The 16,413-nt window shown below is 52.9% G+C and overlaps 1 protein-coding gene and 1 long non-coding RNA gene across 6 annotated transcripts in view; one reads left to right on the top strand and one right to left on the bottom strand.

Moving 5' to 3' along the window:
• LOC114660482 (Kv channel-interacting protein 1-like) overlaps nt 1-16,413 on the top strand; it is a 62,146-nt gene that overhangs the window by 40,252 nt on the left and 5,481 nt on the right. Inside the window, exon 1 of one of the 2 annotated variants that reach the window (XM_051933959.1) lies at nt 12,353-12,806. The exons of the other annotated variant lie outside the window; for it this stretch is intronic. Within the exon in view, the coding sequence (XP_051789919.1) occupies nt 12,698-12,806 (109 nt within the window). The 5' untranslated portion in view covers nt 12,353-12,697. Of the gene's footprint in view, nt 1-12,352; nt 12,807-16,413 lie in introns of those variants that run through there. 2 annotated transcript variants of the gene reach the window in all.
• Nucleotides 13,054-14,013, bottom strand: LOC127529660 (uncharacterized). 4 transcript variants are annotated; one of them, XR_007936280.1, is made up of 3 exons: nt 13,620-13,691; nt 13,274-13,339; nt 13,054-13,109 (listed from the first exon to the last, which is right to left on the bottom strand). It is a non-coding gene; the product is annotated as an uncharacterized LOC127529660 (long non-coding RNA). The 4 variants fall into 4 exon arrangements; XR_007936281.1 differs by lacking the exon at nt 13,620-13,691 and adding an exon at nt 13,554-13,613; XR_007936282.1 differs by lacking the exons at nt 13,054-13,109; nt 13,620-13,691 and adding exons at nt 13,136-13,240; nt 13,988-14,013.

Consider the following 16,413-nt stretch of genomic DNA (forward strand, 5'->3'; position numbering starts at 1 on the left):
AAACACCTGCAGCCACAAGAGACCCCCACGTCAGGGCACAGCTCAGTCGAAAGGTGCCCAGGTGGACCAACACTCACCTGCCCCACCCACTAAAATACCAAGGTGGTGAGGAGTGGAAACACTCGAACCCTGTGTCTCCGTGGCATGCAGGGATAAGCGGGGGAGTTCTGGGGGTCCCACACCTCTTTGAAGTTCATTTGTCTTCAAAGTGCCATGGCAGGCTTTTAACTGACATCTGGACAAACCGAAGGACACCCACCTGGGTCATCGCTCCACCACCAGAGCCCACTTACTGGGTCACTGGAATCACAATCCGTCATGGTGGTAATGCCAGCGTCAACATGAGGTGACACGCAGGTAACAAAAGATACATGAATATAAAACACAAAGCCATAGCAGCTCTGGTGTCACCACACTCCTGAACGTCCAGGTGCCACTCGGCCCCCTCACACTGATGCCACTGGGAGACCATCGTTTTAAAGGCCACCTTCATGAAGGCTCCAGAGAGTTTTATTCATTTAGGACCCCATAAATGCATGTGAAGAGAAGATGACAGATTTGGGGACTCCCAACGGGCTCCTGATTTTAAAAGGACGTCCCACCGGTCACTTCAGGTGTCCTCATGTCCTGCCGGGTAGCCCACTATACCTCACACGTTTCTGCTTCTGCTATTTAAATCCTGAAGGACCAACTTCACCTGCAAAGAAGCCCCCCAGAATGTGACGATTCTTTGTGAAACAAGGCGCCAACACGGACCACAACCCAGCAAAGTGCCACTTTGGAACCTCACATGACAAGAAGGTGACAAAAGACAGCGCAGGTGACGGCAGCTGAAGCCATGTGTTGGAATTCAAACTCCGTCTGTTTGTTTCTTCTGTGACTGTGGTGACTTTGAAGCATTGGGGACAAGAGAAAGTGACCCAGGATGACATGCCAATGATGACAACGGTGACAATGACGATGGCATGGACTACATAAGCAGAGCATGAGGTGGCGCTCAAAGTCAAAGATAACAAATTAAAATGAGATGAGAATAAAGAAAAACAAATGGCATACAACATAATAATAATAATAATAATAATAATAATGCATAAGACCCTGACGTGACGTAAATCAACGTGTCACAAAAGTCGAGTCCTGGCACAGAGTCGAGTCTTACGAGAAAAAAACAAAAAAACTGCTGAAGAAAAAAACACAACCTGCAGGGGTTCAAGGGGGGGGGCAAACCCCCCCCACCAGCCACACCCCACTGGTATGCCCGTCCAGAGCGGGACACACCGTTTCCTCTCCATTTGGGTGAGTAAGGACGTGTGTGGAGTTGGCATGTCCTCCCCCCCCCCCCCCCCCGCAGCCCAAAGACATGCAGATGAGGTGGACGGGCCCCTGATGTGTGTGTGTGTGTGTGTTTGCCCTGTGGTGGGCTGGCCCCCCCGTCCCGGTGTTGTTCTTCCTCCCCACCTGGTAGTTGATAGGTTTGGCTCCAGCTGCCCCCCGCGGCTCTGCCCACCTTTGAGGGCTTTTCCCTGCCTTGAACCCTTGTCTCACATTCTGGGCAGACCTTTGTGCTTTGAAAAGGCAGGCGAGGTGGTGAGGGTCTCAGAGGTGGTGGTGGGGGGGGGGGGGGGGGGGGTTGATTGGGGTTCAAATCCCACTGCTGGCCCAAAGACCACGAGCAGGTCACTTCACCCCCCTGGTCTCCTGTTGTTGAGAAATGGAGCCAATTGTACCTATCAGATGTTGTGAGTCCGTCTGCCAATGATGATGATGATGATGATGATCTGACATCTTCAATGTGCAGCGCAGGACTTTGACACTTCAGGACAACCTGACCTGATCCTCTGTTGTCCTCATGTTAACATCAGGGGCCCATCTGAACTGCGCCAATCTACCTTCGGCCATTCATGAGCATTTGCAGCCCCCATTGTTGATCTTTTGGGGGCCCGATGGCGTCAGTTTCACTTTTAAGGGTGAAGAAGATGGACGGACGGTTGGATAAAAAAGAAATTCAAGAATGGTGTCGTCATGGAAAAAATCACTTCGGTTATAAAACACTTGGCGTGTCGCACTTGAGCTCCGTTTAACAGCTGCTGCTGGCCGTCTGCTGGATCAGGTGGCGGTGATGATGAGGATGGTGATGAGGAGGATGACGATGATGGAACATGTCAGCCGCCGAGTGATTACCTTAACTAAACGTTTCGCGTGTTCATTTCGGATTCGTTTAATCTCGACGGCCACGTCAGAACTTGAAGGGGGGGGGGGGGGGGTTGAGGGGGTGCAGCCGGAGGAGCGACAGGACCCGAGCCACCGGAGGGTGCAGATGCGCGCCTTCCGAGCCCCTTCTTACGGGACTTACGCAATGGCGCCTTCTCGTTCACACGCCGCCTTCTTAGGTCGCCTTCCCCTTCTTTCTGCTCCTCATTTGATTTTCTGGCCCATCGACTGAGTGTTATGGCGGTCTTTATTGTTCTCAGTTGGTAAAGTTTCAGGGCGGAGTGAACTGAACTTGAGCGACAGACAGACGGACAGACACGAGCGCAGCGGGGCGGACACTGCAGTGGAGGTGGCGGGCTGGGAGTAGCAGGACAGACGGACATTAAGGGGAGACGGAGAGTGCGAGAAGCAGACAGACAGACAGACAGACATGCAGCGGGGGTTACGAGAAGACAGAGAAGGCGGAATCTGAGCCACCGACTGACTTACAGAGAGACACGCCCCCTCACGCCGGCTCTCTCGGCTCGGACCGGTGGTCGCTGTCTTTTCGTTCAGACCGCCAGAGAAAACAAAGCGCGCGCTCGCGCACAGGGGCCCTGCCACTCAGGCGCGCTCCCGTGGCTCCTGCCTTGTGACGTCCTTCATTGGCTGTCCATCCTTCGTCTCCGCCTTCCGTACGTCCGAGGCCACACCTCCTGCGAAAGGGTTTCGTGCGGAGTGTCGCACTGCCATCTGCCGGTCGTGTGATTCGTTGCTTTGTGTGCGTCAGTCGCAGACTTGCGGGTCTGTGGGGCTCGCCGATTCATTACTGCGGCTCAGATGACACATCAGAATGACGGAGTGACGCTGATTAGCGCCGCTGTCGCCCGGGTCTGCTTAGAGCCCCTCATTAATCTCTGACTCGGAGTGATTGACCTTTTCAACGCTAAGCTTCATGTAATGGATGGTGCGGCTCTTTCGGCGCTCCGTCTGCGGTATTCGTCCCTCCATTCATTTATTCATTCGTTCTTTTGTTTACTGGACCCTCTTTGTCAAGGTTGTGGAGAACCGGAGCCCCTTGTTCTGAAGTCATGAGTGACTGGACATGATGCTAGACTACCCTCGGGCACGTGCCCAAAAATGGACGGAGCTGGCATGAACTGGAAAGTTAAGCGTTTACACGTGCAGTTATGGAGTGAACTGGTGGTTCACTGACCCGTCACAAAGCACGACTGCGTTTAGTGAAATGATTCAAACAATCCTTTAGACCAAAACTGAGTTCACCTGAGTGGGCAGTGCCCACTTCTGCCCCCGGTGACAAGGTGGCAACGTGTTTAGCTCTGCAAAGACTGACAGCCTGCTTGGATAAGGTCTGCATGCTCTCCCTGCGTCCATGTGGAGTTTCTCTAGGGCTGCTGGTTTTCCTTCCATATTGTCTGAGTTGACTTCAGCTTCAGGGTAACCGTAAACTGGACAAGTGTCTGTGAGTGTGGCCTGTGACAGAATGGGGTCCCACCCAGGCCTTGTGCAGACCCCTCATCTCCAGCTCTCCTCTACTGCTTAGCAAATTGAATGGCTCTGGAGAACAGACGGTTAGTCGAGGGCTGTGTGCCGAGTGGCCGTCCTCTCTGGGGTCCTGCTGCCTGCTGATGAGGGTCTTCTGAGATTTGACACCTTTGGCCAACACACAGCACAGCCCCCAATAGTGGGTCTTTGTGATCGATCTATCTATCTATTATATAGTGCCTTTCATCTATCTATCTATCTATCTATCTATCTATCTATCTATCTATCTATCTATCTATCTATCTATCTATCTATCTATCTATCTATCTATCGTATAGTGACTTACTCTCTATCTATCTATCTATCTATCTATCTATCTATCTATCTATCTATCTATCTATGACCATCTCAGTGAGGTCCTGCACCTTCAGCGCCAACCCTCAGGGTAGGAAACCCACGTTATGTCTATGTTACGTTGCTACTGCTGGCCACACCACTAAATCTTTACATTGTAGTATAGTGCCTTATAGTTGGCGCTGCCCGCTGCTAACACACAGATTACTTCATTAGTGCAGTAAGGTAGCACCTGAAGTGGGAGCTCCTGGGCCCCCTTCAGACTGCTGTCCAAGGGTTCCCCTCAAGCTGGGGTTGTCCTGGTTTGGTTCTTTCCTTTGGCCTCCATTTCTTCTGGTTGTGCTCCAGTTTTTGTTCCTTCTGCTCCTTCCAGGTTGTCCTGCCAGGCGCTGGATGTCCCTGTGGCTAGCATGGGTTGTCACTTTTTCCCACCTTAGCATAAGGCAGCACCTGGTGACTCAAAGGGCATCTTTCAGATAGCACATGAGATGCCAGGCTTTCTGAGTGGCATCATTCACGTGAGTAGCCTCTGGTATGTGGGTTCATGCCCAGGACTGTGTGGTTGGACGTTGGCAGGAGACCAGTGGAGGTTTAAGGGGCACCATAGGCAGTGTCTGTTTCCACAGATGTGAAGGAGTGGAGCAGCAAGCCCTTAGAAGGACATCCACACTTGGTCCTTGTGTCTGTGGGTGTTAGAGGACCTGCTCTGCTGGATCACCACCGCTGTGGTGTTTGGGGGGCTCCGACAGGTTCCACAAGGTCCTTGACTCTGATGAGTTTGTGTAAGTCGGCCACACTGCTGTTTGAGGAGCCTCAAGGTGGGGATGAGCGCCGCAGTTTGAGCCCCCAAGAGGCCCACACGTCACACTTGGTAGGTTATGAAGTTTTATTTATAAATGGAGCCAGCAGGCAAGACAAAGATGAATGAAGCGCTTAGAAGACAAATCCAAAGCACTAGCTGCTGTCATTGTCACCTAGTATTCAGGCCCCACCCCTCAACACCTCTGGTCCCCCTGTTTCTACCTTGTGGCTCAGTGGCCTGCCCCTCAGACTCCCCCTTAGGCCCACTGACCCCCATGACATCGGGGGCTTCTTGATGCCATTCCTCGTCCGTGGTTCCTCATTTTGTGCCCCTCCTGCTTTTTTCTTATTAAATCTGAATTTCATGGCAGACCCTTCAAGGAGAAACTGACATGCCAGGCTACTGCAGCCCCGTCCCCAATCCCCTGGGCTCCTCCAAAAGTAGGACATCCAAATGAGCCGCTACCATCGTGGTCACTAAAGAAGGTGGACAGCTGGAAGGTACATGCGCTAAAAGTGCCACGTGGCATCTTATATAGCGCCTTTTACACACACACACACACCAGACTGCAGTCGCACTGAGTCACATCACAGAAGTGGTGGACGCCATCATCAGGACTGCTGGGGTGGACCACCTCTTCTGTGTCCAGCTGCCCCCCTTTCTCATTTTCTCAGTCATCCTCTTTGTTGTAAAGTCATGCTGGGGAGCGTCCGGGCGGCACCGGGTTCAAGACAGGATGGGGGTCTCTTTCTAGAGCTCAGGCCGGAGCTCAAAGATGTCAAAGAAACAGTAAGAAGAAAAGAAAAGCAAATCAAAGTCAGGTAGGAATTGGAAAAAATCAATTGAGTCTCACGTCTGTCCATCTGTCTGTCCGTCCATCTGTCCATCCGTAACACATTAGTAGGCAGGCAGGACATCAAAGTCTCTAAAGAGGAGTCCCATAAGAGTAAGGTAAGATGAACAAAGGGGGGCTGAAACACCACCCGGCCAGCAGACCCCATGGGACATTCCTTAGATTTACCCTGAAGGATTCATTGCAGGGGGTCTTGGGCAGTTTTGGGGGGGGGGGGGTTATGGCCGCGTTCATTCAGATATCACAGGCAACTGCTCAGGAGCCGAAAACTCCACCCTGGAAAATCGGAGTAAAGCGGAGCTCAGGGACGTGACTCCGAGCTTCTGAAGGGTCGGACTGAAATGTGGCCTCAGAAAGTGAAACTGAAGACGCGGGAGTTTAGGCGTCGTGTGAAATGGAGTTTCTCTAGCAGTGAATGGCCACCTCATCACGTCATTGATGCTGGACTCCAGGAATAATAAGCAGACCACCACTGGAAGAGCTCAGGCCACGACTGGGAATGGTGGAGGGCAGCCACTCTGAAGTGTAGGAAGGTCCTTGAGGGCATTGAGGGTCGATCTAAAGGACACTGAGACTGGGCTGAGGTGTTCAGATTTCAAGTTCTGGACACCCACTGATGCTCTTCTTCGGTTAGGGTGCGCCTCGCCCGCTTCCAAGGGGTCCAGCATTCACAATGGCCCTTAAATGGAAATCTGTTCAGAATTCTTTACCTCCACCTTCACCCTCAGAGGCCTGATTTAAAGTGCCAATCATGGAGGAGACGAGGCGCAAACCCAGCCAGGGTCTGTGGTGGTGCATCTGTGAGCCGCCTCACCGGACCACCAGGATGAGTTAAGGAAGATCAGCATCCCGTCCTGCAGTGGTCTGCGTGAGGTGACAACGAGGCATCAGCCACAGGGAACGCCACAGGGAATCCCAAATCGTCGGCGCACAGCAGAGCAGCGGCCACTGCCAGGGTTATCGGGAATATTCACTCGGCCTGAGGAATGGGCGTGGCATTGCCACTAGTCACAGTAACAGTGGCACCTGGGCATTTAACGGTGTGCCAATGCATTCAGCGCCATGTCAGGCAGCCTTCACGTTGGACTGTCATGTCACAAAACTGCCACAAAGTGCCATCTTTAGAAACTCCACAGTTAAAAGAAACAAAATGGAACACGTGGAGAGTCCCCTGGACCCCTGGTCACACACCCTAATGTCGTCACCCCTTCCTTTGACCCCTTTGCCCACTCCGTAGGTAAAACAGAAGATGAAGACACGCGGCCTTAAGAGCACAGCCGAGGTCTTGAGCAGCGTCCATTCAGACCCAATGTCCCCAAACTCGCTGCACTTGGGACAACTCTGAGCCGAACCCTCTGAGGTGGGACTTGAACTCATCATGAACAGGAGCCTCAAGGGCCTTCCCAGGAGATCATGGCCACCCAGGGAGGTCTCCCTGCTCTCCCCCCTCGCCACCAAGTGGTGCTCAGTTGACAGCCCCTCAGAACGTATAAACGTCTGTCGTCAACTTGGGCCCAAGAGGCTCCGGTGCCAATCCACCTACTGCCTGAGCCCCCCGTGTCTGGCTGCCTGTGTGACAAGTGCAGAAATCCAAGAGCCCTTCTGGTTCAGGTCCCTCCCCGCCACGGCCCCTCAGGTGTCTCCGTCATTCCCGACGTGAGGACTCTAAGGGTCCCATTTAGGCGGCCCACCCACCTTCCCTGAGAAGGCTGAATGCTCCTGATGGCACACACAACACTCAGAGGGTTCCTCTCGTGGCTCTTAGGGGCTTGTGACCACCACCACACCCTCCCCCATTGGTACTCCAGAGTAGGAAGGAGACCACCCTGATCACGAGGCTTTGGTGCCAAAGCATGTGCCATGAGTGGAGGTGGCACCAAATGTATCTAGCTGGCACTTTTCACCTCCCCCAGAAGCTCAGGCTCCTTCCCCACCACAGGTAACATTCCAAGTTCCCAACACTTGTCTCCGTTGCCAGGGTCCAGCCCCCCGTAGATCTTTCCTGCCTATGCCTGCCAGCAGACTGGCATCCCAGCCAACCCTCGCCCTACTTGTCCTGCAGGTGGTGAGCCCAGAAGACCCATCATCATTCTGGGCTGGTAATAAGATGCTCGCTGGCCGACTCATTAAGGAGATGGCGGTGGTCCGGTGAGGCATGACGTGTGCGAGGTGTTCAGACCCCCAGTCGCATACACCTGCGGCATTCCTCATGGCATAGCTGGCCAGGCTGCCTGGGGTGCCCCTGTGAGGCCCTTTAATGGCGTCCGGTCGGCTCGTTTGCCAATCTCTTTGTTCTCCCTTGGGGACTAGCGGTGACAAACAGGGGTCCGTCAGTAATTGGCTCGCTCGCCCCTCTGACATTTGCCTGCCGCTTTGTTTCATGCCAGGATACTGAGCCGCCGCACTAATGAGTGGCCGCCGTGGCTGTGGCTCTGCCAGGCCTCCTTTGAGGACACCGCTGCCACCACTGCTGCTTTTTAGTTTTTATGTCCGACGTGAGGTGCAATGCGAGAAAATCCTCAAAAAGCAGAAGGGCGTTGTGAATGGGAGATCGGTGGTCTCTCACGACTCTGTTGTCCCTCCATGGCGTCTCGGCCCGGCTGCCTCAGACTGCACCATATGTGCCCCTAATCATAAAGTGCCCTTGTCTCTTATGACATACTCGGTCGCTCAGTGTCACCTGTGCATTCCACTCTAGGTCACATCTTTCATGCCATGTGACATCTTTGGTGCCCTCTCAAGTACACGCCTTCTGCCCTCTTTGCCATCATCTTTATGTCACCCTCATGCCACCTCCATGACTTCAGCTTGCTGGCCTGTGCTCCTTTGAACCCTCACCTCCTGGGTCCACATGTCTTTCATTCGCCCTCCATGGTCCCCTTGCCACGGTGGTCCATTTCCCCTCTTACACCCCTGTGCCAACCTGCCCATCCTAGTCTCTTTTAATTGATTCCCCTGTGATCTGGTGATCTGCCTGAGCTCCGTTTCCCATTGCGTCTTTGCCAGTGTCCTACTTTTTCCATCCACTGCGCTGAGTTTCTCCTGGCAGCTGCACTGCAACGTCTACAGAGAGCGTGGAGCTCCATGGGTGAGTGGATGGCACCTGGGAGGTCCTGGCATGCTGCCCCACTGCTTCCCATATCAGACAAGGAGCTCATCATCATCACTGCCCCTTGTGCCCATCCCTCTCAAGGGGCCATGAGGCACATCAGCAGGGAGGAGACTTTCTCATCTTCTTGTGTGCCACCATCCTGGGACTTTGATGGCATACACTGAGGCTTTAGTCTCTGGGCACTCAACCTAAATGTGGGCTTCACATTTTTTACCCACTTCAATATTCTAAAATTCACGTTCTTCTTCTTCTTCCATGCTGCCTGTTCTCAAGCCAAGTGGTGACCTAGGTGACACTGCTGGGACACGTGTGCTGGGGGAGAAGACGTCAGTTGAACCAAAAGTCCATAAATGACAAGAAGCTCAGCGCATCAATTTCAGTGAACAGCTGCTTGGTTAGAGTGAATGGCCGCTGCCCATCCTGTGCCCTTGACATGCGACTGTGTCCTCACATATGCCCAGTGGTAAACATGCTGTAGGTGACAAGTGACACTGATATTGGACCTGCTCGTCTGCTCTTTTGTCTGCCGCATTTCACTGTGATTCAGAGTGACCCCCCCCCCCCATAAAGAGGCTGGCACAGGTGGCACATCATGTAGTGTGACTATATCACAGCACGTGGACCCCCAGTGGTGTGTGGAGTTGGCATGTTGACACGCTTTTGTGTGTTCCATTCAACATTCCCACATCATGGTGTGTGTGTGTGTGTGTGTGTGTGTGTGTGTGTGTGTATGAATGTCCTCAGTCATGAGTGGCTTCCTGCTGTGTACCCAATGCCACTGGCTTGTGCTATGGCTCTCTTTGACATGCATGGCCGGGTGAAGAGTGTGTGTGAGTGTGTGTGTCATGCAGTACACTAGCATCCCATTCAGGGCTGGCACCAAAGTACGCCCGACAGGCAACCCACTGCAACTCTGGCAAAGACCACAAACAAACTGTGAGAACAGCCAGCAGGTGGCAGCACACGCCAGACAACCTGGACCAAGAAGCTGCCCAGTGCACCCATTTAAGATATAGAGTTGCAGTTCCACCAGAGTCCACTAGAGGCCACTGTGTGCTAGTGTCCATGGTGCTGCAACAGGCGCCCCCTACTGCACAGATGATAGGTTTACAGGCCGATGCCACCAGAACCCCAGTGAGGCTGAGCTTGGGAGGCTCGACAGCCAGTTGAGGTCAAGGTGACACAGGAAGTGAGAGAGGAAACTTGGGATGTGTTTTGGGGGTCCGGCGTGGGCTGGTCTAGTTTGGAAATGGACTTCCTTCTTGTGGCCAGCTCCCTCATAATTTGTCTTTTGATATGTGGGGTTCATTAGTGCTGGGGGCAGCAGAGACCAGTAGCTTGTGTGGCTGGTCTGTCCTCTGGTGGACTGGCACCAGTCCCGGGTTGGCTCCTGCCTTGTGACAGATGCTGTCCGGGATGAGCCTTGGTTTCGCTGAATTGGATTAAGCAGGTAATTTAATGGATAAGTGGAAGAAGGGGAGGCATGGTGGCACAGTGGCACAGCTCCTGAGTTCAGATCCCACCCAGGCACTCTGGGGCACTTGAATGTGTCTCTGTGGAGTTTGGTTTTCCTGTCACGTACCACTGACATGTGTGTTAGGTTGACTGGTGACTCTAAACTGGCCCAGTGTGGCTATGCCCTGTGCCAGACCGGCGTCCCATTCTGGATGGTTCCTTGCTAGGTGCCCATCAGCACTCGGTCTCAACTCGGCACCACCTCGAGTTGAATTTAGCAGTTCAGTGCCTTGTAAGCCACTAGGGGGCGCACTCAACTGAACTTGTCACTTTGCAAAGGGCGCTATATAAGAGTCCCTGTTCATTTGGGTTCTGACTCTATCGTTGTCCACCTTGCCCTGCCCTCTCGTCGGTCTGCCCTTCAGATTCCACGGTGGATGTCATTGTGTCATTTGACAGTGGCTTTCAATGTGGTGATTGGGCCAAAGGCGCTGCCACCTGCCCATCACTTCAAGCCAATGAGGTGGGCCGTTGTCACTCATCGGTAAACAGTAGATGTGGAACTGAAGGTTCAAAGAGCCAATCAGAGACAGTGACTCTGCACGACCCCACCCACAAGCTCTGGCTCCCTCACTTCAACGCCGATGACGTGTTTGCATAGGCAGAGGGTCAGAACCCTCTCGTTTGTGGTGCCACAGGCCAGGCTGGACTACAAGGGCACATTTGGCCACTGGCTCAAGCCAATGCCCGCCATGTACGTGTCACGCTGCTGCCTCAGCTGTCTGTGATTCCCCAGGTCCCCACGTCACAAAGTCTTAATGTGCCAACTTGTGCTGCCTTGACAGCTGGCGCTGTGCCCGCGTTAATGGGGGATGAGTGCACAGATTTGTCCGGGTGATTTCTCTTTAACGTGTGTTCAATCACAAAAATCGCCGTAGTGTGGCTGTGACTCAAATGACTCAAAGCCAACTTCTTCGCCATCCAGCCAACCGTCCGTCCCTCCTTCTGTTTGGTGCTCCACCCCCAGAGCCACTCTGAATGACATCAGCCTGAGCGGGTCACTCGGTTACTGTTGTCACCGTTGTGATGGGAGGAGCCTCTACTCCTTGGACACTGATGATTCTGCTGGTAGGCGGCACCTTCTAACATGCCCGATGCTCATTGGATGGCTTCCAAATTGTAAGGCGGGTCTCAGACATGGGAGCCACCCAATGAGTGTTCAAGCAGGCCAGGTGACGTGTGTGTGTGTGTGTGTGTGTGAGGGTGAGCGCTGCTGCCAGCGGAGGTCACAGGTGGCACAACATCACGCAAGGTTGGTGGTTTAGCTGAGTTGACAATGAAAAATGGAGCCCTAAAGTGGCCGTTGGTCAGAGCGAACGTGAAGAAAACCCACTAGGGGGTCAAGGGGTGGCTGGCGTCCCCTTGAACTTCAGTCTGCTCATCTTCAGGACAGTCTCCATAATCTGCCAGGGCCAGGGGAGTCACCATTAGTGGCCCCTGGTGGTCAAGGGGGGTGATATGCAAGGTGTGCCCACCACTAACAATTTGTGTATCAGGGTCAGTGCAGAAAGGTGCTACATAAAATCAGAAGGGTACTGTGCATTCAGTGCCCACCACTGACCCCATATGCATGGCTCTGAGTCAGTCAGGTCATCTGGTATTGTGCCTACCTTGGCATCCAGGTCATTAGAGAAAGGCGCTATATAATATCAGAAAGGTGCGGACACACCTGCTTGGCTCCCCCTGAGCTTATCACACAGCTTTGTGTCGGGGTCACTAGAGAAAGGCGCTATATAGGTGTGTCCGTCTGCTGGAGCCCACATGGACAGCCAGATGGTGGCTGGCATGGAATGGAGAGCACCCAGGATCGAGATGCTTGTCTGCACTGGTTTGACTGGTGGTCTCACCTACTATGAAAGGCACTATATTAAAGCACATCAAGTCTCGTACTCGGTCACCTGCAGATCTCTTCACGGCTTGGCGTTGTTGATAACTGGGACAAACGTGGCACGGCAAGCCAGGCTGGACGCTGTGTCCGTGGTGGGGGAGGGGCACTGGAGAAGCATCCCACCTCCTCCGCTGTTTAAAACCCCCCGAGAGAGACGCTGCCACACTGTGCCCTCTCAATGCCAATGTGCCTGATTTTACAAGAAGTCATCGCCACTTCCAGAAATGCCAACTTGGTGTAAATGAGTCACAGGGCAGCTGGAAAGAAAAGGAAAAAATAAAAAAGGGAATCCAGCTGGAAGTGCTGAAGCCGTCTGGGATTTGGAAAACTGGCAGAGAGAGAGAGAAAGCGAGTGAGCGAGTGAGCGAGCAAGAGGGTCCGCAGGAGGGATGGAGACGAGGAGGAGGAGGAGGAGGAGCTCCAAGGGGACGAGAACTTGAGGAGTACGAAACAGCCAGGGAGACGACGACAAGGAACATGTGGAAGGAAGGAGAGTCCGAGGGGCTCCAGACGCTTGGCATTGTGGTGGTCCTCTGCTCTACCCTCAAACTGCTGCACTTCCTTGGACTCCTTGACCTCACAGACAGTGAGTACCCGTCCAGCAAGCCTCCAGGGTGGACATCGGCAGGACAGTGGGGTGTGTGCAAGGGACTGTCCTGTCATGGCGGGTGTGCATGTCCAGTGGGTGAGGACAGGGCATACGCCTCAGGGTCAGGCCAGTAGAGTACAGGGCACTGGGTGAGTAAGGTAAGAAGCAGCTGTGCAGGGGCGCTGTGAGGACACAAATGACGTCACCTGTAGGCGTGCTTTAGACAAGAGGTACCTGTCCAGCCGGTGTGTTCTACATAACGAGCACCTGTCCCACAGGTGTGTTCTATGTAATGGGCACCTGTCCCCCAGGTATGCTGTATATAATGGGCATCTGTCCCCAGATGTGTTGTATTTAATGGGCACCTGTCTCCCAGGTGTGTTCTATGTAATGGGCACCTGTCCCCCAGGTGTGTTCTATGTAATGGGCACCTGTCTCCCAGGTGTGTTGTATGTAACGGGCACCTGTCCCCCAGGTGTGTTGTATATAATGGGCACCTGTCCCCCAGGTGTGTTGTATATAATGGGCACCTGTCCCCCAGATGTGTTGTATGTAACGGGCACCTGTCCCCAGGTTTGTTGCATATAATGGGCACCTGTCTCCCAGGTGTGTTGTATGTAACGGGCACCTGTCCCCCAGGTATGTTGTATGTAACGGGCACACCTGTCTCCCAGGTGTGTTGAATGTAATGGGCACCTGTCCCCCAGATGTGTTGTATGTGTATGTGTTGTATATAATGGGCACCTGTCTCCCAGGTGTGTTGAATGTAATGGGCACCTGTCCCCCAGATGTGTTGTATGTAACGGGCACCTGTCCCCAGGTTTGTTGTATATAATGGGCACCTGTCTCCCAGGTGTGTTGAATGTAATGGGCACCTGTCCCCCAGATGTGTTGTATGTAACGGGCACCTCTGTCCCAGGTTTGATGTATATATGGGGCACCTGTCTCCCAGGTGTGTTGTAATTAAATGGGCCATGTCTCCCCAGGTGTGTTGTATGTAATGGGCAACTGTCCCCCAGGTGTGTCTGTATATAACGGGCACCTGTCTCCCAGGTGTGTTGTATATAATGGGCACCTTGTCTCCCAGGTGTGTTGTATGTAACGGGCAACCTGTCCCCCAGGTGTGTTGTATGTAATGGGCACCTGTCTCCCCCAGGTGTGTTGTATATAACGGGCACCTGTCCCCAGGTGTGTTGTCTATAGTAACGGGCACATGTCCCCTAGGCTGCTGTTGTATAACCCCACCACAATGCCCAGATCTGTAGCAGGCTTACGGGTGCATTCCATGTGTGCACCTGTGTGCAGGTGTGTCTGTCTCAAAGGTGAGTTTGGGGCTTTGCCCTAAAGCTCTGCCAGACATTGTGTGTTTTCCCAGGTGAGCCCCCTGAACCTGCACTGCAGGTGTTCTTTGTCCTTGCAGGTGTGTGACAAGTCACACGAGCGTCATGTTTGGGTCAGCTGATTGGACGCTGAGTACCTGATCTGCTGACTTTGTCTCAGTGCCACGCGAGTGCCGTTGTCTGAGTGGCGGTGGGCAGGTAGGTCATGAGGACTGCACACCTGTCCTGGAGGTGAGCTCTTCTACAGACTCGTGCAGACCTCCAGTAGGTGTCTGGTCGTTCAGGTGAGAAGTGCACCTGAGGGGCTTTTGGTGGGCATGATGTCCGTTTCACTCGCCCCAGGTCTCTCATTTTACTTGGTACACGATGAGTACCTGTCCTCCAGGTGTTCTTTAGAAGGAGCAACCATCAGCCCTTCAGGTGTGTCACTTTGTCTTTCATGATCACACCTGTCAAGTGTGCGGTTTAAGAACATGCTGCATTATGTGGGCAGTGATGTGCCCACAGTGCGGGTACAGAGGGCAGACTTGTGTGTTGGGTCCCACAGGTGAGATGTTGATTACGGGCCTCATAGGACATGATGGCTGACCAGGCACCAGGCTGAGGTGAGCCCTATGGAAGCCTCCATTCAGGGGAGACCTTTAATAAGTGGGCACTGACCAAGGGGCCATGTATAGTACCCTATACTTTTTACATCCCAGAATTCATGGTAGCCATGCAGGTCAAGCGCTGCTAATGATGCAGACGTGTGCCGCTCAGGTGAATCCCAGCTGGCGAGGATGAACTCCCTGTTGGCAGCTTTGCCCAGCTGTCACAATGGCATTAAACAACTGGAGCGCATCGCCTGGGGCTGCACGGCCAAATGGGGCCTTAACGGCTTTCACTGGGATTTTTCTGCCATCGATCAGCCCAGGCGAGGAAAAGACGGCAAAAACTGTGAATTCTGCACATCTGGGAGAAGAGACACGGGAAAAAAAATGATGGAGAGGACATGCTGGTGGGGAGGAGGAACAAAAGCAATTTGTGTGCCCAGTCAGTGACCGCAGCTCTGCTCATCCAATGAATAGCCATCACACACTCCATCCAGTTTCAGTCAGTGGCCACAGCTTCCTCCAGCCAGTCATTGACCACAAGTCATTCCATTCAGTCAATAACCACAGCCTGGTCTGTCCTTCTAATGGCCACAGCTCAGTCCTTCTAGTCAATGACCCTACTTTAGACCATCCAGTCATTGTCCTCATTTCATTGTGCCCGTCAGTGATGGCACCTCTGTCCATCTAGTCAGCGACCAAACATCAAGCCAATGTCCACCAGTAGATGCTGCACAGTGTCCAGGCCACTGACCCATTGAGGCCCACCTCTCCTGCTTACCGAATCAGGGTGGTCCAGCCCCTTGAAGGCTATTGGCTACCAGGGTATATAGTGCCTTGATATGTTGCAGAATTAGGGCTCCACCTTGGACATTTGACCCTGATCACATGTGCCCTTCACTCTGGTACCCATGGCACACTTGGAGAGTCAGTGTCCTGTAGTCCTCTCATGTCCTGCAGATGCCCACCCTTTTCCATTGTCTGATTATTCCCAACCCCGCACAATTAAAGAACTCAAAGGCCTGGTGCCAGCCACCATGCCACTTGTGAGAGACACCTGGCTGCTGAAGTTCAGATCTTCCAGTGGAAGGCCAGTGCCTGCGTGTGCTGCCACCTAGTGGATGAACTGGAGCAGAGGGAGCTGGTGACAGGCCACTGATTGGCTCTGAGCTCTGTGGTACGGAGTCAAGAGGCGTGTCCTTTTGTTATATGGCGCCTTTCATTAGTGGTGCAAACATCAGGCGAGTCATGGGGATAGTGCCATCTTCAGGTCACTTTACTTACAGACATACTTTGGATTTAAAGCCTCAGCTCTTGAGCAGTTCCTCGTGTTATAATCTCCTTTTCTTTTTATATAGAGCCTTTCTCATTCAGCATTATTTCATTTTGCCTGTGGTCAAAAACAACAATTTAATTTCTATGGAGCTTCAAATAACGACTGGCAGAGTCCAAGATGTGACACTCGCTGCCAGTTTATATTGTGCATCTCATTCTGAGTGAGGTTCGACTTTACAAGCGCCTGGCGCCTTCGTTCTTCTACTTCTTGGAATCTTCATTGTATATGGCGCCTTTCTGTATTCAAACCAGATTTCCTTTGAATGGTTAATTTGTGTGGAGCTTTACATAATGACCAGTATGACACAAACGTCACTGAGGTCATCGGCTGTTTATATA

Source organism: Erpetoichthys calabaricus, chromosome 11 (genome assembly GCF_900747795.2).
Source record: "Erpetoichthys calabaricus chromosome 11, fErpCal1.3, whole genome shotgun sequence".
Taxonomy (NCBI): Eukaryota; Metazoa; Chordata; class Cladistia; order Polypteriformes; family Polypteridae; genus Erpetoichthys; species Erpetoichthys calabaricus.